This window comes from Periplaneta americana, chromosome 9 (assembly GCF_040183065.1).
Source record: "Periplaneta americana isolate PAMFEO1 chromosome 9, P.americana_PAMFEO1_priV1, whole genome shotgun sequence".
In the NCBI taxonomy this organism is placed as follows: Eukaryota; Metazoa; Arthropoda; class Insecta; order Blattodea; family Blattidae; genus Periplaneta; species Periplaneta americana.
This window is the reverse complement of record NC_091125.1, coordinates 109,276,209-109,304,184: the sequence shown is the minus strand read 5'-3', so window position 1 is coordinate 109,304,184 and position 27,976 is coordinate 109,276,209. Positions and strand designations below refer to the sequence as shown.

The 27,976-nt window shown below is 35.2% G+C and overlaps 1 protein-coding gene across 5 annotated transcripts; it reads right to left on the bottom strand.

Moving 5' to 3' along the window:
• LOC138706375 (arrestin domain-containing protein 17-like) lies at positions 1-26,732 on the bottom strand. Of its 5 annotated transcripts, none has more exons than XM_069835574.1 (9): positions 25,314-26,732; positions 21,219-21,411; positions 19,273-19,498; positions 17,545-17,694; positions 15,709-15,920; positions 14,338-14,523; positions 14,059-14,244; positions 11,597-11,789; positions 1-7,148 (listed from the first exon to the last, which is right to left on the bottom strand). In XM_069835574.1, exons 3-9 carry the CDS (start codon positions 19,385-19,387, stop codon positions 6,979-6,981), a joined length of 1,212 nt encoding a protein of 403 aa, XP_069691675.1. In that variant the 5' UTR covers positions 19,388-19,498; positions 21,219-21,411; positions 25,314-26,732; the 3' UTR covers positions 1-6,978. The 5 variants fall into 5 exon arrangements, with proteins under 5 accessions (XP_069691675.1, XP_069691676.1, XP_069691677.1 ...); XM_069835575.1 differs by having other exon boundaries at positions 26,351-26,732; XM_069835576.1 differs by having other exon boundaries at positions 26,656-26,729.
• Positions 26,733-27,976: the final 1,244 nt, after the last annotated feature.

The window sequence follows — 27,976 nt, the reverse complement described above, 5'->3', positions numbered from 1 at the left end:
ATGACACTTCTGGTATTTGTTAACCATATTTTTATTTGTCCTTAAAAACATCACAAGTACATATTGGTAATGAATTACTGCAGAAAAGAAGGCTGTGATAACAAAAAAGAAAAATGAGAAGATAAAATCAATTTTAGTATTTATAAAGGCACAACAATAAGACACTTATGGTATTTGTTAATAACTATTAGTTTGTTCTTAAAATAATATCAAAAATATATAATCGATTTCTGTAGAAATTAAGATAATCTATAAGCTTCCATGCCGTTTCATCAACAGCAATAGGTCTAAAGATGTGAAAGACACTTAATGGCATTTGTTGATAATACTGGACAAGTAAACTGCTTCGAAAATGAAAGTAATCAAACAGAAATAAGCTTGAACTTAGTATTTTCAATATTTCGAAACTATATACATCCACTAGTTCCATCATTAGGACAAACATATATGACTAGAGAGGTTGCTTATTCTGTTGAGCTCATTATGTCTGCCTACTCCAAACAACAGAGTACATCATACCCATTTGCTACATACCTATGTATGTAGTTCCGAAACGTTGGAAATATTAAGTTCCAGGCCATGTTCGAATACCCAAAAGTCTAAATTTGACTATATTCTTCGTGAAAATCTGCATATGGAAAGCAATCAATGGTTATTAGTTTTGGGGTGCTGAAATAAAAATACTAGTTATTTTTGCTAATTCATTCTTGCTTCAGAGATGTAAGATATGACTGAAATTACTTAATTTCGTGCTAGCTCATGGTTTCAAATGGTTTTATCACACGTGAATGAAGAACAATTGGTTTGATTGCAAGTAAGCGATCAAGGCAAATCACTGACATCACATGTTTGCTGAAATACTTGTTCTACTAATCTATGAGATTGGCTAAAAAAACAATGTACGACTTTCCAGCCAACACAACAGTTTGGAGAATTTGATTTGTATGTGCAAACGAGATGTGGTATACCCTCCACAGTAAGAAGTTCACTGACGTGCACAAGTGAATAAGAGCTAAGAGCAGCTGTTTTTTGCCTTGATCATGGGCATGGTGCGAAAAAATGAGGCAAGAAGAGGTAAATACAGAGTTAGAGTAGATAACAAAATACAGAGAGTTCCTATGTAGGCCGGTCCCAGGTAGTAATGTTCCTTCAGCTTAATGACCGTAGTACGGAGCATCCATCCTGAGGAGACTAAGAGCTAAGGGGTGGAATGGGTTCATTTTGCGTGGGGAAGCATGTACGGGCTTGTCCGTATGCTGGTGTACAATCACTTGCTGCCCACCAACATTGAGTGACCAGATATCCTCTTTTGTCCGGACATGTCCTCCTTTTTAGGCCTTTGTCCGGGGTCCAGGGGGATTTAAAAAAAATCAAGAAATGTCCTCCTTTTCGTAACTTGTATGCCTGATATTTTGAAATTATCTGATTTGACACCTTTTTCAACTAATTTCCCTACAGGTGGCAGCAGTATCGACGGAATATACTCTTTGCCAACGATATTGACTCTCTTTGCTCCTCCTTGTATTACAAAGTAATATTAAAATTCACATTTTGTGCTGCCTTTTTGTGTATTTTGATGATAATAATAATTATAGTTTCTTTGACTTTCATATTATGTACATAACTGTAAAATCATTTTATATTATTAAGTTTTATTTTATATAAGAATGGTGTAATAAAATAGATATTGACATAATTTTAAGTATAATATAGGCCTAAGCCTAAATCTAAATAGATATTTTCTGTCCTCTTTAATAAAATTATAGTTCCCTTGACTTTATGTAGCTAACTGTAAAATCATTATTATCAAGTTTTATCATAATTATTTTGTAATAAAATAGATACTAAGATGCTTTTAAGTATGATTATAAGCTTAAATCTGTGTTGTAAATATTTTGTAATAAAATAGATATTGACGGAGTTTAAAGTATAATATACGCCAAAGCCTAAATCCAAGTACATATTGTCTGTCCTCTTTTTTCGAACAATGTCCTCCTTTTTGAAACTTTGTGTCCTCTTTTTTATCGATGTGAATCTGGTCACCCTACACCAACAGATTTTGTTAGATAGAGGTTGGAGTGGAATAAGTCTTCATACTCGCAGGAACTCTCTGTACAATATGTTCACGAAAGATGACAAGAATAGAGGAAATGCATAAAGGGACAACGTGATAAGAACAGTTATTCTTCATCTGCCAAACAGCTGGTCATTCTATACCACATATGATAGAGTATGTCGTACATTTTCAATGTTTCATTTTACTTACGTTTTCCACATATTTAAAAGCATCATATGCAACGGAAATTGTCATTCTTATTAACAAATGAGATGTAAAATGTCTCTCAAAATACATGGTCCACTTCCATTTAACTTTTTCTGGACAGCTTCACTGCTGTAAGTGACAAACATGGTCAACATTTTCAATGACCATGGAGCAATGGCGGTATTAGTTTATGCTTACTGACTATTGATATACAGTCACTAGTAATGTAGTGGCAAGCAAAAAGATACGGGTACTATTGCTTAAATGATTAAGACAACCCATCCATCATCATTATTACTTAAAGCGTGTAAAACAATACTGTGGACAATTACTCATAAACCATAAACAATCCAGCATTATTAACTCTGCTTTCGAAGTTAAAAATCAAAAGCATGGGTATTTTCGAAGCAGAAAATGTCCAGCATAATATTAGTGTGTTCAAACAAACAATATTCATACAATATCAAATGTACACAGTACACACAATCTCTCTTTTTTTCTCTCCCGCTCTCTCGCTTCCCCATCCCATCTCCTCCCTTCCCCTCTTTTTCTCCCTTTTCAATGTTCTCATTTGCATTCTCTCTCTCTCTCTCTCTCTGTCTCACTATTTTCTCATATGTACAAAATAATTCAGAGTATCCTCTGAGGTTTTAAGATTTCATGGTAAATGGATGTTGCAATAATGTTCGAAACTTGAATTTTTACAAAATTTCGTAACTATATGTAGGTTCCATCCTCAGGCCAGAACCACTCGAGACCTCGAAGCTTATCTACTTTTGTCCATTATGCTTAGTTGTCCCAATTATTTGGATTAGACTCGACTTTACTTCACCAAAATTCTTCACAGCTATTGCAACAATAATAACTATAACATGAACTTTTAATAATCAGAATTTATACTAATCTATCTATCTTCGTAGTATATCCAGCTATTTGCTGACAACACGTGTTCCACTATGTTTCACTATGAATAATGGGTAAAAAGCACGATGCTTGTTGTATATTTCAGCAGCCACATTCCAAAGATGAGGTGTATTCAACAGAAAGCAATAAAAATAAAATAATGTTAATATCTGTCTTTACCACCAAGCATATTTTTATAATTTTTATTATTTTTGATTAGTGTTGGTTTTATAATAACTATCAGTTTAAGTTTGTTAAAATTTTATTTTGTTAGGTTTTGATTTATTAATATTTAATTGTTTTATTGAAATTTTTTATTAAATTATTATTTGTTTGTAATTATGATGAAATTAAAGATAAACATTTCAACCTAGATACCTGAAGTTACCAAAACAAATACAAGTGGCATATAAAAGTAAGCAATCCTTCCTGTCTCGAGTGACTACTGCCCCTACAGCTGCAAAAAGTTTGGGAAATTTGCAAATACCAAAATGTGCATTAAAATACAACTTCCAAATATTGTAAAATGTTTATCAGTAAAATACAGTATCTTTCTGATATGACCATTTTGTATTATTTATTCAAATAAAGGCATTAACCTATTGCTAAAAATGAGACTACCTTCATGTCCATTATTCCCCATTAAATTGTACCTTGACTACGAACAGAATCAATCCAACAGTTCAGGAGAATTCACTGTACAGAGAAAAGCAGGCAATATACTGAAAACGACTTTTTCGGTATTAAGGGTGTTAAAAACGTACATTTCCTTTACAGTTACGAAATAAATACTTTCGCAGTATCACAATATTTTTTTTTATACTTTGCATAATGAGGAAGTGAAAACTGGGCCAACATTATAAATTTCATTTTGAATCTTGCGTACACCACTTTTAACACTTGAATATAATTAAGTGATGAACTAGTGGACTTACTCGTGTTAAATATATAATATTTGTCCGGCTTACCACACAGTGCAACACTAGCATCAGTCGATATCACCAACTTATACACTAATATACCAATACAGGACGCATTACAGATACTAAAACAAATGCTCACAGATAACAACACACCACAAGAGTACATCGAAGAAATCATCGAAATCACAGACATCATAACAAAGCAAAACTATTTCACACACAACAACAAATACTACACCCAAACAGAAGGATTGCCAATGGGATCACCCATATCCAGCATACTAGCAGAGATATTTTTACGCAACATAGAACAAACATACATACTCAACAATGAACACAACAAGTATGCAGACAACATAATATACTGGCACAGATATGTAGACGATATACTCATACTATACAAAGGAAACAAAAGACAAATACATAAACAAATTACACCCAAAACTTCAATACACACTAGAACTTGAAAACAACAACTCCATAAATTTCCTAGACATCACCATAACAAAAATCGACAACAAACACACCTTCAAAATATACAGAAAACCAACCACCACCACCACCACCACCACACACATACACAACACATCTAACCACCCCATACAACACAAACATGCTGCATTCAGGACAATGGTACACAGATTACTCAACATACCCATGAACCAACAACACTACAATGAAGAAGTGAACACAATCAAATTCATAGCACAAGAAAACGGATACAATCCAAACATAATAGACAACATCATAAGGAAGACAAAACAAAAACTTAAACACAAAAATACACAAAACACAACACAAACACAAGAAATACATCACACTAACATATGAAAACAAAAGCACACATAAGATCGCATCTTCATTCAGAAAACAGAAATACAACATAACATACAGAACAGAAAACACACTACAAAGACATCTCAACACACATAAAACACAAACAAATAAATACGACCACACAGGTGCATACAAACTCACATGTAATAGTTGCGACAAGTTCTACATAGGACAGACAGGCAGATCATTCCAAACTCGCTACAAAGAACACATTAAAGCTATAACCAGAGGACACAATACATCTACATACGCCGATCACATAACCAATGCCAACCATACATACAATAACATAAATACGGACATGGAAATCCTACACACACAACCCAAGAACCAAAAACTCAACACACTAGAACAATACGAAATATACAAACACACTAAAACATACCCCGATCAAATCCTCAACACACAGATCAATTTCAGTACACACACACTATTCGACTCCACACTCCAACACATTCCAACAATAAAACACACCCTCCTAAGAGGCAGAGAAGTTCGCGATCTAGTAGGCTCTGATGATGATGCGTGATGCAATGAAACAGCTGTAAGCCGGACAAATATTACAGTTCATCAATTAATTATTATAAATTTGTTACCCTACATTTATTTTATTAACCATGGATAAGCACCACCTGGAAAATTTCGAAACTTTGCCTGTTCATCTCAACATCACAGAAAAATACTGGCCTGCAAGACGGCTGATGGTTTCATTGCCATGATACCAGAGCATTGGCTACCAACCAACCAACAAACATTTATTTTATATAGGCACACTGTTAACATAACGGCTAGAGCATTGGCTTTCCACATTGGTAACCTAGGTTCAAATGCCCATGTGTTCAAGTAAAATTTGTGGTGGACAAAGATGGTGCTTGTTCGTAGGATTATGCAGGGTACTACTGTTTCCCCTACCAGCATTCCACCATTGCTCCATCAATCACATCATTTGCTGTTAAATGTAGTTTGCTATATGGCAAAAAAAAATCTACAGTTGCAGCATGTCCTTCTTGAAGGAGGACGTTGAGGTAAATTATGATATATAGTGAAACCTCTCCTTACGGACACCCCCAAAATACGGACACTCCTCATATACGGACAGATTTTAATGTCCCAACTGAAATAATATAGAAATAATGATAAATTTAACTCTCGTTTACGGACACGGACAGCTGTTTTACAGTCCTAAAGGTTGCTTTACCTCCTGACTGCGGACAGAACTTGAATTTCAAGACCTAATGTGTTACAAAAATGGAAAATTTAGTACAGAAATTCCTGAACATGCAAGAAGACAATAAGGATCTCGTAGGCTACCACTACCCCAGCCGGCTACCCCTTGTTAGCTGGAAGCGGATGGATAAACAAAGTCATCAAATTTAACCTGCCTGATGGGTCCAAGGTTTGTGCGATCGTGAAATTGTATTCGACATATGATAGGGTTAGTAGGATTATTATCTTCACTTCAATCAGTTATTCTGTTTCCAGAGACATGGCACCTGAACGTAAAGGTTAAGTTGAAAACTGTAAATTAGAGTACTGCATAACTGTAGACCTAGAATAAAACTGCATGGTACAGTACTGTATTTTCCTGTTTCGGTCTTATGTACTGTAGTTCAAAGTTAGCAAAGAATTTACTGTAGCATACTGTATTTAGAATTAAACTACAGTAATACATTTCATTTAGAGCGTAAAGGGATACATACTGCATATTATAAATTTACTGTTAGATTGTAGAGCCTCCCTCTCAATAAAGGACACCTCCCAGATGTGGACAGGTTGTTACGTCCCTTCGATGTCCGTAAATGAGAGGTTTCACGTATATCATATCCGCCAATGAAGGTATAAAAAAGCATTTATTTTATACTAATGAACTGACTTCGGACTAATTTTTTGACGGTAACTGATGAAGTTTACTGCTGAAATATATAAAGTTTCAGTGTTGTGTGCGTTGGTTCTTCATGCAGATGCCATCCAATTACAAACAACGTGGGAATATTTAAGTAACACAGAAGTTGGCAGATTCCTCAACTACTATGTTACATTAAATTAAATTCATTAATGTTGTGGCTGTCTCCAAACAACTTCTGGTTTGTCTGACATATTATTGTCAAAAGTATAGCTTGGATAAAAGGGTTTAAATCCAAGTGTTCCGAACACTTGTCTAACATTGTCAGACTCACTGTCATTTGCTTCACCACGCATAGTTTCTTCGTAGGTTGGTGGGGCTGCAAAATAGAAAAAAATAAGCATTATCAAGATGACTCAAATTTCTTCATTGTATGAGTATGCATTGGAATGTAGGCTTTCATGGCCAGTGTCACTGGAATCGATGCTTTCCAGGCTAAAGGACTATGGACTGTTGGATCAAGCATGGTACCTGGCCCTAAGAAACACATGCATTAAACCGTTCATCCACAGCCGAACATGACGGTAGCCAATCACAACATTTAAATCACCGGTGCAGACCACAGCGAGCCACGATCCATTCAGACTTTAAATACCGTAATGCAACCAGTCACAGTCCCAGTCATTCCTGGCACGCTAAGGAGTTATTTGCGCTCCCGCATTCCACACCATTGATGATGTCTGCTGGAGTAGCAGACGAAACGTATGGTAACAGCAGTTCCAACAAACCACGGCCCTTTAGCCCAAAAAACATAGATTTCAAAGATGTTTCTGTATTTAGTTTAGTTTCTTGATCTGTTATTCAAAAGATATTCATAAACCAAATAATTTACTGTGCAACTAAATAAACTTTTATGTTTCTCATTGAACACAAGTCATTATTTATAATCACAAAAAGTAAAAGATGTCTGGCTTTATTTATAAATTGTACAGTAAAGTTTAAATAGATGCAAAGACCCCACCTTCTGCATCAATACACTAAGTCGCTCGAGTCTGAACTGCGCGTGCTGCATTTTCTAACTTCCATTGTTCGGATATTAGGTAGATACATTTTACTGGTGTTGTGTTATCTCTATCCCTGACCCTGATGTTGCAAGACTTTGTGTCGCTGCTATCAGCTGTACTGTAACACACACAGCTCCAGACGTCCATAGAGAGAGAAGTTCACAAGGAGGCGTGTTATGGAAGGAAGAACATTGATTTCATCCAAAACTACTCAAAATCGGACACATGTATATATGATTTTTTTCCTTCACAAAGTCGTCAGGAATCAAATTCTAGAGTAGGGCACAATCTTCGTGAATCACTCTGTATACTCCGCTTTTTGAATGGATTCTAATGTAAACAAACAAATCGTATACATCCGCAAAAAAACCAGGCCTATACACACTAGACGAAGAAGTTCGTTTTCCATTTGAGTAGAATGTCTTGCAGTCACTGGCACCTGGTTTACATGGATAGACAGACTTCAGTAACCACTTCAAATATTAGGATACTAATCTTCATTCCACACAAGAAGACTATGCATGCAAATAAATGCACGTTTCTGAAGCTCTTCCTATTGACAGCGGGACAAAGAACCTCCTTATGGTGCCTAGAACGTGACGTTAATTAGTTCTGTGTCTGAAAGCACACCTGATATATACATTTTCGAAGTCTTAATGAAAAATATTCTGTTCTTCCAAACACGAGAAGGAAATACGATATTTGAAGCTGTTGGAAAATTAATTAAGGCCTTCAAGAAAGAATGTAATTTGTGGGTAGAGTCGATAATGGACCGTGGTCAATACAGCGTGACTGTAACATACCAAGAAGGTTGTCTAATTTATCTAAAGCTGTGTCGCCACTCACCGGCAAAGCTCGGATGGGATTAATTTCATAGGAGAAAAAGCAAGCAAACTTATCCCCTTCCGCCACAAGCCACACCCTCTGAGATGATACAAATTATTATTCGAGCTTTATCGGTCTTATTAAGTACAAACCACGATTTTTGCACATTTCTATTATTTTCACTTAACTGCACTTGGCATCGGAAAGGGTCGTAATGTGTCTGAAAGGCTCGATTTTCTTGGGCATTTATGCTGTGAGACACTCTGACTATGAAATCACTCACTTCTGATCTGTCACCTCTCGCCACAGTTCAGCTGTCGTATGACTCCTGACACATGACGTCATTCAAAATTCGTTTCCAGAGATTGGAAAGTAAAACCTCTGTATGAGATCTCGTATTACATATAAGGTACATAACTTACCAACAATAGTCCAATCTTTTCAGGACAATGGTATATTACGGACAACGACCCAGCATGGTGAAGGTATAGATAGATAGATATTTATTTGTCATCAACATTTATATTAGTTATGGTGTACCACAACGTATGTATACGGGTTTCACCATAACTTTCTATTAATATAACTACAATTAGCATGCAATCCCGACAGCCTGTTCAACTAATAACTCATCTACTTTCGCTATTAACTTAACTCCAAACAGTCAATTTCTTCTTATTGATCTTAAATGTCCACCATCTGTTCGTTACACACTTACGTTCCTATCAGAATTCTAATCTTGCTAACTAAATTTATACATAATTCCGTCTTTCTACATAACATCTAACTCGTAACACTTTGGTGAAGGTATAATAAAGAATTGTTTTCAATAATCTTCTTAAAACTGAACCCTGAATGATCTATCCTAGCTCTTAAATTATTACTTGTGGTGGATTAGGCAAAGAACATAGTTGTATTAAATGTAAACTGGCCTGAAGAAGTATAGTATGCCAGACATCTATGGAGCTGGTGTGTCACAAGATTCTCAAAAAGAAATTTCACCCGTACAAGGTATACAAGGTTATCTGAGAATGATCCTGATCGCCCCATGGATATGTATCTATGGTTCTCTGTTCACCTAGAAAAAAACCCAGGAACTGAGACTTCTCACTTATTCAGAGCAGCTGGAACTAAATGCATGTTGAGTAATGCCTATTACAGGGTTTAAATTTTATATTGCATTAGTACGCTGTAATTTCCATAATTTTGTTATAAATAAACCTTTATATGAAAGCCTACGTATCAAAAGCCTGTATAGTGCATGCCTAGTGGTATCGTTTTGCTGTACTCCTGCTTCCTGCCACCTTATTCAGAAGAGGACAGTTACTTTTGAGCTTAGCAGAGGCATAATAAACTTTCCTCAAACTTTCTATCAGGGCTTCTTAAGCATTTTAGAAAGTGTCTACTGGACACAAAGTAATATAAAAAAATCCACAAAAGAGTTGGGCAAAGCAAAGATCTGAGGCTACTCTTTATGCCTCCAGTTTTCCTATGGCATAAAGAAGTCAGAATTAACCCAAAAAATGGGCCATAGACCTATTTGCTCACTAACCGAAAGTTTAGCTTTCCTTTTTCAAATTCACACATTTCTTTTGGCTATGGTCTCTTGACCTTGATGTCAAGAACTAGCAGTTCAAGAGTCGTGGTTTGAATACCAATTCGAAGAGTGGAAATCACGAAGTCTGAGATTCAACTTCTGATGACTATAAGAGGTGGCGCTGATAAAAGACGACCACTTCCATTGGCCATGGAAGCTAATGCTTTGGACTAATCATGCTTAGTAATAAACTCTCATTCATTTTACGTATCCTAATAGCTTACGTAAGCCTACTGCTTTCGGATTTTTTTAAATTATCTATGTGGGACGGCAAATCCTGGTCTACATGTGCGGAGTTCAAATAGTTATTCTAATCAGTTGCAAGGATGCATGAACGTGTGCACCCCTCATATTATTCTACCTCCAATTTTTCATTCCCAAAAACTAGAGTCTAGAAATGGCTTCTTATTGACCTCTTCCTTACATATATTTTTTAGAGAGTATATACAGACTTCTACACGTCTGCCATCTCAAGTCTCTTTTCTCAAGATTTTACTCAACCACATTTTGTTATTTTCATCCTGAAAGAGTCTCCATAAATCCATTTCTGTGTGATGGTCTCTGTCTCATTGTAGTCGAGTTAATAGAACATTCTGAATAACTGATTCTCAAATAAATGGATTTGTCATGAAGAATCAATTGTCTGCCCTATATGCTTCCCAATCATAGCTACTGATACTTAATTTTTGTTTCCGTAATACCAATTGAGAAAGTTGATAGTCCTTGTTCCGACATCGTGTTGAACAAAACTGACAACGAATTCGACAGAAATCTGGAACTTTTTAATAGGCGAGGTGGTCTAAGATGAGGTGTTAGCATTTGTTTCAAGATGCAAGGAACTCATTTCGGACACTTCCTTTAAAGATTAGCATAGTGTTCTTAGAATAATATATGTTAGAATGACATATGAGTATGGAAGTAGACAAGATTAATAAAGATAAAGGTGGCAATGGCAGAAAATTGAAATCAGGGTCCGGAGCCGAAAGTTACCCAGTATTTGCTCTTAATGGGTTGAAAGAAAACCCCGGAAAAACTTCCAACCAAGCAACTTGTCCCACCAGTATTCGATCCGGGGCTCACTAGTTTCACAGTCAGACACGCTAACCACTACTCCAAAGTTGTGGATCTGTATAATAAACTTATTGTACGCACTTGGGTTGTTCATTATCTCGTAACTTAGCCTAAAGAAGAAAAAAGTAAAGTCACGGTAATTTTTTCAATAAGAGATTTCATCATAACTAAGAGTTCTAGAAAACGTTCATGAATGTAAAGTTATAATTTTATACTATACATTTATATATTCGGCACAATTAAATAACTGTACAAAATAAAATAACTTACGTGCATCAGGGTCGGTTGGCTCACGAATAGTGGTTGGAGTAGAATCTGATGGTGGTGCACTCGGGATTGGTCTCATCACATGTAACTCAGCATCAGGCTGTGGACGGATACTTTGCTCCACAGGAACGGCCCCAATTATAATGGGAATGGTGTGAATTAGAGGTACGTGTGGTAATTCTGGTACTGCTTCTATCTAAAATGAAAGTTTGCTGTAGGCTACTGTATAAAATGTATATTATTCAATTCAAATACATTTAATATATTAAACTACTAAAACACCTCGTTTGTAATTACATTTAGAAAATATTTATACACAATATTAAAAGACACAAAAATTGTGATATCTCTGCAGGCATATAGGTCTGCGGAGATCATCTGCAAAGTAGAAAACTACGACGAAAAATGATTGGCAAATTTTGTCTGGAGTTCCCTGATTCAGGGATGGAGTCCATTTGTGTGCCATGCATCTATAACAGTGGAGTCCTGACTTTACCTTGCTTCCAATTAAATCCTTGGTAAGGATTTTTATTGAATTTCAACGCACATGAGGTTCCCAACTTTATCCTGATCATAACGATAGTAATCGGTTTCATGTTGAATCTTTCGTACACTACTTTTAACACTTGAATATAAATAATTGATTAAATGGCGATCTTACTCGTGTTAAATATGTAGGCTGCACATGCTTACATAATTAACACGAGTAAGATCGCCATTTAATCAATTATTTATATCAGTTTCATTTGTGATTTCGTAGTAAATTCACGATATACATACCGGTAGCAGTAACACACCGTAATTAAGAACAACTCCTACATCAAATCAGAATGGATAATATTTAGAAAATATAATAATATTCACGTGGAATGATGAAGTATGTTTACATTTCAGAGGGTTTTTTTTTTTAGAGATGTTAAGATACTGTATCTATTTTCTTCATACATGTATTCATAGTGCACTGCTATATGCTAATGTGTAAATTTGTAAATTACTCCAAGCACTTCCAAGAAAGAGGCGACGCTAATTTTTATTCGAGGTAATTAAAACAAAATTATTTTACTTCACATGTAGGAAAATTTGACATATGGAAGATGCCATAAAATGGATGGATTGCATTAGTACTTTCTAGTACAGTATTTGCAAATCCCATTACATGTCAGATGACTCCACTTGGAATTTTTAGTAAGGTATAAAACCCAGAATAATACAAACAAGAATAGTAGGTGATATATATGTTACATAATTATGCTATACATAGAATGTAAGTCATGCTGGCGTGTAATTTCATTTTTCATTTATTATATTCAATAGATCTTACATTAGCAATGAAGTTTTAAGATGTGGAACAAGTCAAAATTTTACAATATTACAATTACAATTTTACAAATTTTTTTCCAATTTTTATATTTTTTACAATTTTACAACACTGTTAGAAGCCAATAACTCAATTCCTGTAAAAGATAGACAACATTTTTTCATTTCATTTCATTTATTGTATTCTACAGATCTTACATTGGTATTGAAGCTTTAAGATGTGGAACAAGTCAAAATTTTAAAGATTACTGTACAATTTTTTGGCGGGATGAAGTGAGGTATATGAAAATTAAGGAATAAAGTAAAGAGCTTTCTGTCTATGCAATTTATTTTATTCCACAATTATAATTCACACAAGTCCACACCTGTGAAGTAACGGTTAGCACGTCTGACCGCGAAACCAGGTGACCCGAGTTCGAATCTCGGTCGGGGCAAGTTACCTGGTTGAGGTTTTTCCCTCAACACAATATGAGCAAATGCTGGGTAACTTTCGGTGCTGGACCCCAGACTCATTTCACCGGCATTATCACCTTCATTTCACTTAAACACTAAATAACCTGAAATGTTGATACCCAATAAAATAAATAAATATAATTCACACATTGTTACATTATTACTGAAAACATGCAACAATTTTCACTTACTCTCCATTTTCAATTGCTTACCAAGTCCGAAGTATAAGAGTTGAATACTGTATATGCATATTGTGAATGAAATATGTAAGTAAACACGAGCTTTTAAAATCTGTACTCAGATTTTAGCTGGCTTTCGTAGTTTAAAAGTTTTTGTACTCGTACAATTTGTTAATAAAGTTTTGTTATATTGAGGAAGATTGTAGTCTACTGTGAAGTCATCTACAGATAAGATATCATGTCAGTCAGTGCAAGGCAAGTGTGTCGAGCATATGCAAGAATATAACTTTCTGTAATATTTTAAGAAATTCAAAATCTACTTTTTATATACATATATATATATATATTCAAAATATACATATATAAATATACTACACGGGAAAATTGGATTATTTTATTTTATTTATTTTTTTTTTGTGAATGTAAAGCTATAGTTAAATCATCATACAAATACTTTTGTCACTGAGTAACAAAATATATATTTCACGATTACATTGTACTATAAATATCACCTACCTGCAACTGATACTGAATGTTAATAATATTGGATTCTCGTGATGATGAAGGTGGAAGTGCAGGAATTTTGAATTGCCAGGACCAAGTTCTTGAACTATTTTCTACTACTTGTCCATCAAAAGAATGACAAGAAGTTGTACATTCTTGTAAAGATGCTTCGGGTGAAGTAGAATAATAGGTCACTATCTGTCAAAATATAAAACTTGGAAAATTATCTTCATTAATGGATTATAAATCAGAATAAAAAGAAAAAGGCAGAGCAAATAAGAAAATACTAACCGTTTGAAACTTGCAGTTAACTTCACACACTTTTAAAACCTTGCTCGCATTATCCACTTCTATTGTCATAGAAATATTCTGTCCACAAACATAACCCACTGCAGGAATGTTGACCGCCAAAGTTACTGGTCCAGTCATACAACAGCAGCAGCAGTACATTTTACTGTTCTCTAGGTTCACTGGTTTCTGTAATATTAATACAAAAATCTCATTTATAGTACTACTTATTTAACTCCTACAATGCCACACAAATTTTCTTAACTGGCTTAAATAATAATGAACGACAGATAGCTTTAGTTACTCTCATATGGCAGCTTATAATCTTAAACATTTTGGTATGAATAAAAAATACAATTTGCTTTCATATAGAGATATTGTTCTGGAATTTGGAGTTCCCTCAGAAGATGATTCATGTTTGGCAGAGTAAAGTGATTATAAGTGCGATTGTTGATAGAAAACGTCTTTCTGAAAAAATTAGCAGAATCGGTTGGAATTTAATAGATTTTATTAACATTTTCACAATAACAGATAAATCGTGTTCTGACCTTAATTCAATGCAGATAAGTACATAGAGCACCTATAAATTCATTTTTTAATTAATTTCTGATTTCAGAAATAAATGCCAGGGCCCTAGCACAACACTTTCTGGGATAAATAAGAAATACATCTTTTTGTAGCTAAGAAAAATGTTATGTAGGTAAAATTAAATAGACAAAGGTCATTAGTATACAATGGATTCATTCACATTGTAATATACATGGAAATAAAATAGCAGATGCCCTGGCAAAAAGAGGTACAACAAAAGTAGCACCTAACTGATTTCATATATTGCTGTAAATGACATCTCTCTTCTTACATGGCATTCATCAATTCTCTAAGAATCACATTAAAGATAGTCCCGTCGCTCTTATTTCTGGCAGCCAATCACGTTGCAGGTCGGCTATATTTAAACGTGTGCATCTTGGCATTCGCTGCTGATGACATTACACACTTCCTAAGGCTCGATAAATACTTAATATAATCGCCCGCCATTTTGATTCTTTCGTTGGCGTTCGCAGAAAGCACACGAGGACGTTATTTGCTGCTTAATTATTTGCTCGATTACAGTGCGTTTGATTTTTTATCATAGGAGCTACGACATAATAATGTTTAATGGTGCGGCAAATAGATTCCTCGTCTGGTAGCTCGACAACGAAAGAACAAAAATGGCGAACAATACTACCTACCTAGACTTCATGAAGCCTTCACTTCCTAAGGCGTAAGCAAAGAGGAGGAGTCACACCAGAAATAACAGCGACATGACTATAGTAACAGCACTCTAACAGAAAACTGCCATTAGAAAACGAATAAATAGCACTAATTAGTCCTTACCAAATTTTGTGGGTCTAATCTTGGATCTTTATCCGAAATAACTGTAAAAGGAGTCTCTATCTCATGGTCAAATTTCCAGGGTCGCTCCAGAACACCCTTCGCTGTATAACGTACAAAACCATTCTTTCTTTCGAATGATGAGGGCAAATTCTTTGGTAGCAACATGGTAAACTGAAAGGAGTGCTCTCCAGCTGGAAGCACTTCGGAATTACCTGGAAAGTATATGGATCAAAAGGCTGTAAAGAAATTCCAGAATATTTACGTAAAAATTTACACACACACACACACACAGATATATATATATATATATATATATATATATATATATATATATATATATATATATATTTGACCAGCCTCATGGTCTAGTGGTCAGAGCTTCTGCCTATAGTTCATGAGGTCCCGGGTTCGATTCCCGGTTAGAGCACAGGAATTTTTCCTTAAAGGGGATTATTCCTGTGTTCCTGGTCTGGAATTTAGGTTAAGTTTAGATTTAAGACCTCTCCTGGCACCACATTATCATAATGATCCTATCACATCATCGGGGTAATGTAACTCCACCTTCCAGGCGCCCCAACCTCAGAAGTGGGTTACAATTAAGCCACGGCCAGGAGAGAAGACCAGAAATGTCGAAAAGACAACCTGGTGGCATTGGATATATATATAAACACACACATTTCTAAGAATATCAGTTGAGATGCAACTCTTTAGTTTTCTCAGTACGAATAGAACTCTTGATAACTTAACACAAATATTGTCAATATGAGATTTCCATGATAATTTAGAATCCAAGTGAAAACCTAATAACTTAACACTAGAAACACTGTTTTGAAATGAACTCGTCAGACCAAATATATAATTTTGAGTCTTCTCTTCATTCAATAAAAGCCCACTGGCTGAAAACCATTGCCTGGTTATTGCAAAAGGACTTGTCTTAAGTAAATTTAATTGATTTAAATCAGAATTACAAGCCACTAGAGTGGTATCATCAGCATAAATAATTGGTTCAATAGGAAGATTAAAGGATAAGTCATTAATAGCAACAATGAATAAAAAAGGTCCCAATATAGACCCTTGGGGCACACCATTATTAATCGAAATAACATCGGAAATTTGATTTTTAATGTTCACTAATTGACTTCTGTTATTCAAATAAGATTTAAAAAGTTCTAATAATACCATAATGTTCAAGTTTGAATAATAATAATAATAATAATAATAATAATAATAATAATAATAATAATAATAACAATAATAATAATAATAATAATAATAATAATAATAATAATAATAATAATTCATGAAATATGCAGTCGAAGGCTTTTGTTAAGTCATACACTGTAAGAGATACATAATTTTTATTCTCGAAAGCCATGATGATACTTTTGATGAGATATTCTATTGCTTTAACAGTTGACTTTCCTTTCTGAAATCATATTGTTTAGATGAAATAATATTATATTGATAAAAAATGTAGTACTTGCTTATACATTAAGGATTCTAATATTTTAGAGAATATATGAACAAGGTTAATAGGCCTGTAACTAGACAATAAACTTCTATCTCCTCGTTTGTAAATAGGTACCACTTTTTAAAATTTCAAACATTCAGGGAAAACTTGTTTTTCAAAGCACAAATTAAAGATAAAAGTTAATTGTATTACTATTGAAGTTATTATTTGCTTAATAAACCAATTAGATAGACCAAAGGTAATGTTCCAAATTTTTCCTCGTTCTTACTTCATTTCCATCCCAATATCTAAAAATATTCAAGAGGTATGACCACGCTCTTTATAATAATACATAAAGAAATTTTACACACATATGCTGAACTTACCAGTTCCTCCAAATACATTTACAGTTTTCTCAAAATATTTCTCATTGCCTCGAAAATGGTTCGTTATAGTTTGAACTTCTCCATTTCTAAACGCAGTGTTTGATTCCGTCCAGTAACATTGTGCTTCTCCTTTAAACATGATTTTTACACCTGTTCAACGGAAAATAGTACATTAAACATGTTAGTGATTAGAATTCTACAATCAGAAAAAAGCTCAAAACCTCATTAGCAATGTGAAGATGGCGTACAGTTCCCGCCGAAATTAGTCATTAAGGTAAAATACCACAATAGTTTCAATATTCATGCAATAAAGTTAAAAATTTTTTAATTTAAATTTAACCAATTTAACAAATCATTTGTGATATACAAGTGTTAAAAGTGTGTAATCAAGAGTGAATACAATTTTTTATTAAAAACTGAAGTGGGATTTTGTCCATTTCCCATGCATAGTTAAAGTTTCGCCAGTTATTCCACCTTATACATTAATACAGAACAGCTATTGGTGATCTTAACAATTCAGTGTTAAAGTCAGTAAATAAACATGGCGTCCTATCGAAAGATAAGACTAGGTGCTTACTGAATTTTACAGCATTTATTAAGTTTTTGTTAAAGTCATATAGCAAATATAATGGATTTAATAATTTTGTATTACATTAAATCAATGTGATAGTGTTAAGGCATAATAATAAATTTATGGCAACAAATGATTTGTCCAAAGTTACATATAAGTGAAATTTTATTTAAAAAAATTAGCTGTCATATAACATGGTTCTAAAAGAAATTATCTTTACTCCAATAACCAGTATAGTATTCTATGCAATATGTAAATTAACAACGATAAAATCGAAGCTCTAATGTAGTAACTTACTGATGTCGATAAATATGAAGAAATGTGGACATAAACAGGAAATCTTAGCAGCTTAGAGCCAAAGCTGGCGAATATATTATATTTCAAACTCCAATGCAGAAAATTTTACGAAATTGACTTACCTTGTTCTAACCTGTAAACTTCATTTAATAACATGTGATTATTTTACAAAAAAAAAAAAAAAAAAAAAAAAAAAAAAAGTAAATTATTTTGGACTGCTTGCTTTTAAGGAATGAATCATGCCCTCAAATTGTGACAAATATTCCATAATTTGTTCAATTACATCATGATCAATAGCGAAGCGTGACAAAAATTTTGGGTAAGCTGGGTTGAAGGCATGGTGATCTAGGCCATGCTTTACGTCGCTGAAAGGTAAACGAAACGTGGAAACACTCCTGTTTTTAATTAACTAAATTCTAAATTGAACTTGTCCCTTCTTCGAAAATGTTTGGGAAAGCTCAGCTTACCCTGCCTACTCTGAAGCTTCGCCACTGATCATGATGTGTTACATTGTTTCTAAAACAGTATCAGTCATTAAAGGACACAAGACTGGTGGAGACAAGCATGCATAGCTTCGAAATTTCACAAATTTCAAAATAGGTAGTCCGTAACATTGGACATGCACTGCATTTTCGCGTTCTTACATTTTATAGTAAACATAATTTCGAGAAAAAATTATTTAGAACATACAAATGACGTTTTGTATCTCCTGTGGTTTAAAATACGATTGCATAAGTATAAAAAACCAATAAACGAAAACGTATATTCGAAATATATTAACATGGAATGTATAGGAATTTTGCCACGACCTCAAAAAAAAAATCACATTCTATACCACAGAACTAAAACAGTACACTTACCCTGTAATTTCTTTGGTTCATCAGTTTCTACTATTAATCTTCCAGATACTGTCTGCTCACAGAAATATGCAGACTGTGGACTGTCAAATGTCAATTTCAAATTCTTCAATACCATATTGACTGGATCATGCTAAACTGCGAGTTTCAATCTTCAGTACAGAACTCATTATGTTGACATACCCTGAGTTGAGTGGAAGAGAAGGCCTTACGGCCTTAACTCTGCCAGCTAAAATAAATTATTATATTTATTATTATTATTATTATTATTATTATTATTATTATTATTATTATTGGTAAGAAAAACTTACATAAATGACAATGAAACATGAAAGAGAAAACCAGTTTTTAAATTAATGATTTCCAATCTCTAATTAAATTCTATGAATTCTAGCATGCACTAGAGTTTCAAAACAAATGAAAAGAAAATCTGATGAAAGAAATATCGTATTAAGAGATTAGTCTTGCAGAAAAATTATACTCTATTTACACATGTGCAATATAGGCCTACATACATCTTGAATAGATTTTCACGTCAATTTCAATCTTTAACAGAGCCATTGATGCCTATTTACAATGTACAGAAGTATTCCAAGCTAATAATGATACTGGTACACATAATTTATATCGTGGAAACACCTTCAGGCAGGAGGGTAGCGAGAATTTTTTTTTCGATATTATAAAATAATTTTATTTATTATAATTTGTTTCAGAAGAAATCATTTTATTATTTTAAAATATGAAAAATATTGGGCACTAAAAAAATCTACATATTGATGAGTTTCTTGAAAGGCCGGGATGTGGTATAGATGGCTGGTAGATGCCACATTACTTTAGCATAACTACAAATTTTTCACACTTCTCAGATTTCGGTTTCAGGAGGGTTGGGGGAAGGCTGCAGCCCCTTAAATCCTGGCTCCCTTACAATTAAATCTATCAGGTCACCTATGTATTGTGGGTCCCTACCACCATGGCATGGCACGTTCTCAGGTTGGGGATGGGGGAGACAGCCTCTAGATACGGAGGGTACCTGCGAATATATTGAATAAACATTTGGGGACAGCCGATAGGGGTGGTCCTCCAGCTTGGGGATTGGGCGAAGGGCTAACAACCCATCACCGTAAACCTCAACATAAGCCTCGGAATGGGACTGAATCCAGAAATGTATATAGAGTATTAGTTCGGAGGGAAAAACACTTTTGGGGAGGCCAAGACGTAGATGGGAGGATAATATTAAAATGGATTTGAGGGAGGTGGGATATGATGGTATGGACTGGATTAATTTTGCTCAGGATAGGGACCAATGGCGGGCTTATGTGAGGGTAGCAATGAACCTCCAGGTTCTTTAAAAGCCATTTTTAAGGAAGTAAATATTAACTTATCAGGTCATTAAGCACTAACTACAGTTCTACTCGAATCTTAATCTAATCCAATCAAACTCATCGAAATTTAACCTAACCCATGAGAATTAGTGTGCTTACAAGTATCAGAGAACTCAAACCAAGAAATGGATTCGGAACACCTCAAAATCTGTGCTTCAGTGGCTGGCCATGGTAATATCTTTGAAAAATATTGGAGTGCAAGAGGTCAAATGACTTTATTGTCAAACGCCTGGCATTAGAAAACAACAACAACAAGTATCAGAGAATATATTTCCATATAATTCTCAATCAACAAATTAATATATAACCGATAAATGTTGTCTTATTTCTTCCATTCTTTAACAGTAGAGGGTGCACACGTCATAACTGTGTCATCTTTATTTATTATTATTTTTTTTAAGTTCACTCGTGTCTACTGCACATTATCAAGGCACAGGAGAGGCATTGCTTTCTACACTATTTACCCTTTCTCTATTACTTCCTAAAATCTTACTTGTCCTATAAGCTCAATAGGCAACAATAACTGACAGCCTATATGTTAAGATGTCATGATCTCTGAGAACCTACATCTGAGGGAGATTCACTGCTGTCCAAGAATGGTGAAGGTGGGCTTCAAAACATCTTCTCCATAGGTCCCTGTAGATCGTGATGAAATTTATGGCAGACAAAGCAGACGTTGCAGAGGGTTTTTTCGGGGTTCTCTTGTTTCCCTCTATAATTCCATCAACACTCTTCATGCCGCCCTCATTTCATCCAACATCTGCAATATAGTTAAAAAAAAGAATGGGGTGAGATTTCGGGGATAATATGAGTTTCCAAGGCTGATGCTGGTACAGGAAGGGCTTGGAGTTTTGGGCTCTGGGATTTACCAGGTAATCATCTGGCTATGGATCTGATTGTCAAGGCTGAGGCAGGATGGCCCACCTGTCAGCATCAGATTCACGAATGATGCTCTAGCTACCTGTCAGACTTGGACAATTGTCACATATACAGGGCACACAATGGGTCACAATTACAAGGATCTGGCCTGGGTCTGACCCTCGAAAAGCCAAGCCATACCAGCACCTTGCACATTATACAGGGCCTGTTTCATGAATCCTTCAAACTAATCAATGAGATGAGGTAAAAAGAAAAACAAAATTGTTTTCATTTCTTGATCTCGCTAATGTTTTCTGTATAAATCTTACATATCAGTATTTTCAATCATCATTATCAGTTGTGTCATTCAGCCAGTTTGCACCGGTTCATCCATATTGCTTGTTAGATGTGTTGCAATTCGTGGAACCAGTTGTTAAATGTTTGAAGTAAAAAAAAAAACTTTTTGACATAAAGGAAGAACATTGATACGAAATACTCCAGCTTTTTAATATTGCACTAAGCATAATGCAAAAATAAACAACATAGCTCGAAGTGAACATATTTATTATTATATTTTATTTTCTGTCCAAGTGTGCAAGTAGTCAGGATAGGAATATGGTATGCCTCCTCATCAAACCTTCTCTAAGCTTGTCACAAACCTCAGCATACTGCTGCCATGGCAATACTCCTTTTTATTTGTAGGCCTATTAATCTACTGCCCCTATTACAAAGAACACTGTGACAGATTTCGCAACTATTGAATGATTAAACACGAGTGTGTGAAATAAAGTAGGATAAAATACATATGACCCAGATGTATCCTATAACATTAGAAACGTGACTGGATCAGTGGCTAAGCGTCCTTAGAAGCGCCACTTCCCCTTAAATTTTAGGAGAAATAACATTCATTTTATATCTTTAAATTAATTTGGGAACATTAGCCGTGTTGAAGATCACAGCCTCATGCTAGGCAGCGAACGGCAGCACAGGAACAAGTGACCAGTGCGCATTGACAACTGAGCATGTCGTGGTGAGCTCGACTCGACACAATCGTAGCTGCTCGGAAAAATTCGGGAGTTGTCGGTAACGGGAAGCGACTCCAGAAATCAGCCCGCTGAAATATTTGTAGTGGGAAAGAATATTTTTTATTGTTTTTATATTGTGTGACATTATTAAAAAGAACTGTAAGTATGTTTTTAATTGTAGTGATTCTTGTATTATGTGTACACTAGAGTTTAGTAAATAAAACTAGGGTTTTCTTTTTAAGTTGCTAATGATTGGTGAAAGTGTAGGAAATACACATTAACTCCACCTTAGGTTGCGAGTTGATGTGGGGCGAGTGCCAGCTCCGTGAAATTTTGGACCCCTTGGACAGCATGGCTGCTGACAGCAGCATGGACAGCATTGCAGTGGAAGAAGGTCCTACGTGTGACTGTGCAATAGAAAGAGTACTGAAAAGTGGGTTTAGTTCTCTCCCTTATGAGGAAAAACTGAATATAATTAAAAGTGACAAACCAAACAAAATTCTTAATAATGACCTCGGTATACAGAGTAAAGGTGTTAAAGCGTTTATGCGTCATTTTAATGAAAATATGTATGATACAGTTCCATGGTTATGTGGATGTCATAGATTGCGAAAATTGTTCCGCTGGCCATGCTTATTATTTTCGCAAGAAAAAAGCGCTTGGAGTCACATTGGCTTTGACGACTTAAATAACTTGCACAAATCTCAGAAAAGACATCAAGTCACACAAAATCACATAATGTGTCTAAAACAATTTACACAGTTCGGGAAAACAAGGATCGAATCGTGTTTAAGTGAACAATTCCGGCTTTCGATAGAGAAACACAATGAGGACGTAAGAAGAAACAGAAGAATACTTTCTCAGATGATAAAGGTAGTATGTTTTTTGGGAAAGCAAGAGCTTGCATTTCGAGGCCACGACGAGTCCGAAGGTTCTTTGAACAGAGGGAATTATGTCGAACTGTTGAAGGAATTCGGAGATTTTGATGTAGAGTTATCTCATCATTTGTCAAATTCGACGGTTTTTTCGGGGTTGTCCAGTGACATACAGAATGACATTATCTTCTCTGTTTCGCAGCTAATGACAGAAGAAATCAAGAAGGAAATTTCTGACACTCCTTTTGTTGGCATTATTATGGACGAAGCGGCGGATTATGCAACAAAATCACAATTATCTGTTATACTGCGGTATGTGACAAAAGCTGGAAATATAGAGGAGAGATTTTTGTATTTCAGAGACGTCAGTGACGACAGAACGGCAAATTCTTTAGCACATCATGTATTTAATGTCTTACATGAATTTAACTGTGAAACAAAATTGGTGTCACAGACATATGATGGGGCGGCAGTAATGTCAGGCGAACACAGTGGTCTTCAGAGGAGGGTCAGAGAAAAATGCCCACAAGCTATATTTGCACTGCTATGCACATAGACTGAATTTAGTTCTGTCACAAGCAGTGAGTTTTATTAAGCAGTGCAAAATATTCTTTGTTACTCTCTCTGGTTTTGGAATTTTCTTTTCAAAATCGACAAAGCGAATGGCAGCACTAGACAATGAGATAAAGAAAAGATTTCCTACATTAGCTCCATCAAGCTGGACTTACAGTAACAGGCTGTTACAAACTGTGTACGAACACAAACAACAAATAGAAGACTTGCTAACTTCAATTGTTGAAAATTAAGATAGTTGGGATCCAGAAACAGTCTGTAGTGCTCGAGGTCTTCTTTCAACAGTACATGACTTTGATTTCAATTTTTTCCTTAACGTGTTCTATTCCATATTTCCTCAGGCTGACATATTGTTTCAAGTTCTTCAGAAAAAGGCTTTTGATATCGAGTTCTGCAGTAAACAAGTTGAGAAATTTTCTAGCCATCTTACAAAACTCAGAGAAGATTTTGAATCTATTTGGAATAAAGTCTCATACAACAGTGATAAGCCTGCTCCTAGTAAAAGACTAAGAATTGATGCTATTTCAGGAGAAAGCAGATCTATGTCCTATAAAAGAATATTGTTGGAAGTTATTGACGTAATGAAAACAAACATTGAATATCGATTTACTGACTTGAGTAAACTCAAATTCCTCAGTATTTTAGATTCAAGATACTTTAAAGAATTTGCAAAACAATTTTCAGAAGAAGGCTTTTTGAGCTTAAAGCAGAGCTATGGCAAATTCTTTGATTTTTCAAGTCTGAGAGGTGAACTGAGTGTATTATACAAAGATAGTGAAATGCATAAGGACACTGTTGTGAAATTACACCAGTACTTGACAGAAGAAGGATTAGTGTCAGTTTTTCCAGAACTGCATAAACTTGTGCTGTTAATAATCACCATCCCCGCATCTAGTTCATCTGCGGAGGTCATTCTCAGCAATGAAGAGGATTAAGTCCTATCTTCGGAACACTCAATGTCAGGAGAGGCTATCTTCACTAGCTCTTCTGAGCATCGAAAAGTCCTTGCTTGCTACATTACGCCAGAGACCATCCTTCTACGATGACGTGATTGACATCTTTGGCAGAAAAAACAGGAGGATTGAACTGGTGTACAAAAAATAAGGTACGATAATGTTTAATTTATTTTTAATTATGTACATATTTTATACATTATTAATGTGCACCAATTTAGATCCAATTATTTATTTGTTTCCGAGCTGAAGGACACCCGACACCCCAAGCACTATGCTCTCTTAAGAATTTTTACAGTGAAACATATATATAACCTGAAGTAAAATTGTGAGGTCCACTTTACATAGATGTAATTAATTACATGAAATATATCATACCCTATCATATCGTATAACCTGGAGCTTCCCCTATTTGAAATGTCACGCCTCGCCACTGGACTGGATCACATATATAACAGATTGGCCACTTCCATGTTAAAAACGATAATATGTGGAAGAGAACAACCACCAGGATCGCCACTGTCGACTGGTAAAGACCGCTAGATGGAAGTACAGTAATAGATTATAGAATCTTCGATCTCGGTACACATCACACACAGCACTGACGTCTGATTTGTGCTGCGTCATTTCATGATGAAATGAAATGGGGGGGGGGGGGGGAAGGATGTTATAACTTTATATATATTTGGAAAAATAATAAGCGAGTTTCCGTTGGTCTAGGATCAGTGACAGGTTAGGTTTGGGTTATTCAGACTTTTGGTAGCTTATACCTTGCTAATGTTAATGTTATGTTTTATTTAACGACGCTCGCAACTGCCGAGGTTATATCAGCGTCGCCGTTGTGCCGGAAATTTGTCCCGCGGGAGTTCTTTTAATGCCAGTAAATCTACTGACATGAGCCTGTCGCATTTAAGTGTGCTGGCCCGGGATCGAACCCGCAATCTCGGGCATAGAAGCCAGCGCTATACCAACTGCGTCAACCAGGTCGACGCCTATACCGTACCTTGAATATACGCTGTTTGGTAGATAGGTACAGTACACAAAGAGATTTACCCTGGACCGAAATGAGTGCTTTCCCGCGCAGTACAAAATAATGGTGGTAACACTGGATTATGTGATGATTTCGTATAAATGTCTAAGAAAATCATCAGGTATAGAAACGAAGGTATTTGTGACGGGTACTTGGTGGGTTTATAGTTTTCGCAGTGATTACGTCGTGTCTTTACTGTAGTGTATTACAATTTTGAGGTTATCTTCAATTATTTAAGTAAGTACGGTTTTTCTCCCGTTTGTTGTGTGTAGGGGATCGAAGATTCACCATAGTTCTATAGCGCCATTCCAAAATTAAGTATATTTCATCAAAATCTCGTTATAATTGTCATGAATTGATTTAAAATCAGTAGGCGAACTGGTACCTGTTCTTACTTAATGCTAATGTATAATAATGTAGGCCTAAACATGCTCGTGTCGTTATTCGTCTCACAAGTAGGTCGTAAAACAAGCGTTTAATTATAATTAATTCATGGAAAGGTGTAATTAACTTATATAAAAAGTTAATTAATCTCTTGAGGCACATTGTCAGGGAATCGACACAACGCGCTGTCACATTACTTCCTTCTCCTATTCACAGTTATTAAATTTCACATAACCGCAAGCAATGAAACTGATCGAAAGATCGTTAAACACAGCTCAATGTCTGACATAGGCTAATTTTATTTACATCCACCACACTGTCTGCTGTGGTCCACCATCAACAAGCAAGCAATGTCGATTGTGTGATATTATGTAAACAAATAATGACGTATATTACGCATCCCCACCACTCTTCTGGTGCACACACGTGATCCTTGCGTCAATTAATGCAGCGTGAAAAAAAAAGCAAGAGTTGTCATTTTGGGGGGGGGGGGACAGGGCAAGAGGCCTATAATAGGCGCTTCATAGTCCTCTTGTGACAAGGTGAGCAATTGCCCCCCCCCCTCCTTCGAGTTTAAAATTAAAAAACAATTAATAATTGGGTAGTATTAATAAAGAAAAAATGTGGGAACTGCACTTTTAATATAAATATATTTAATTTTTATAAACTCTTAAAGAAATGAAAGACGAGTTAATTAATGATTTAATGACTGTTCAAATGAAACCAAGGAGTTACCCTTTGCTACATTAGTGGTTGTTTTCTATTGTATATAAAAGTTGTTTTTTGTTAATTAAAATTGAAAATTCTTTATCAATAAAATTGTGTTCATATGTTCGCATCTGTATCATATTTGGAAATGTACTGCAAAAGAGGAGTAAACTTGTTCATGAAAAGAAATAAATAAATGGAACAAATACCGTAAACTATAATATCTGTTACAGTACTTAAAATAATAAAATATACTTAAGCAACAGGGAAAAACATAATGAACTTCAAAAATATTTTTAGTGCATCTGATAACATGGTTTAAAATCATTCACAGGAGTGGTAAACACAACAGTCCACAGCTGTGGAGTAATGGTTAGTGTGTCTGACCATGAAACGAGCAGGCCCAGTTTTAAATCCTGATTGTTTTTTTTTTTTTTCCAGGGTTTTCCCTCAACCATTTGGAGCAGAATTGCTGGGTAACTTTCGGCATTGAACCTCGGACTCATTTCGCCATCATTTATTCTCATAACATCATCCATACCATAGCCCAGGTTAAATTCATGGTGCAGTGTGCTGTACTTGTACAAGAGTGCAGCCGTTCGGCTACCCAGTCATTCACAGAACTGGAGTAGTAAGCACAATAAGCCCCAGACTGCAGTGCAAGCCTTTGGGTCCCTCCTCCATTAAAAAATTATTTTTATGTTTTTTAACCCCAGTGGTGGTTAAATTTACCCTACTTTACAGTATGGAAAATAGTTCATTTTAGAGGAAATTGGGAGTACACTACATATTGTGATAAGGTTGTCACGAAAAAATTTTGCCCCTCGCCTCCCCCCCCCCCCAAGTAAAAACTTAAATGACGTCTCTGGGAAGAAGGAATTAGGTTGATTCTATTCTTGTTAAAAAAAACAGATGCATA

What these genes read in the sequence shown, in the direction of transcription:
- LOC138706375 (XM_069835574.1), bottom strand. Translation starts at nt 19,387, where the DNA reads ATGGTATTGAAGAATTTGAAATTGACATTTGACAGTCCACAGTCTGCA. An exon ending in TGAACCAAAGAAATTACAGG is followed by an intron (nt 17,695 to 19,272) that starts GTAAGTGTACTG and finishes TCCGTTGAACAG; the next exon opens with GTGTAAAAATCATGTTTAAA. An exon ending in GCCAACCGACCCTGATGCAC is followed by an intron (nt 7,149 to 11,596) that starts GTAAGTTATTTT and finishes TCTATTTTGCAG; the next exon opens with CCCCACCAACCTACGAAGAA.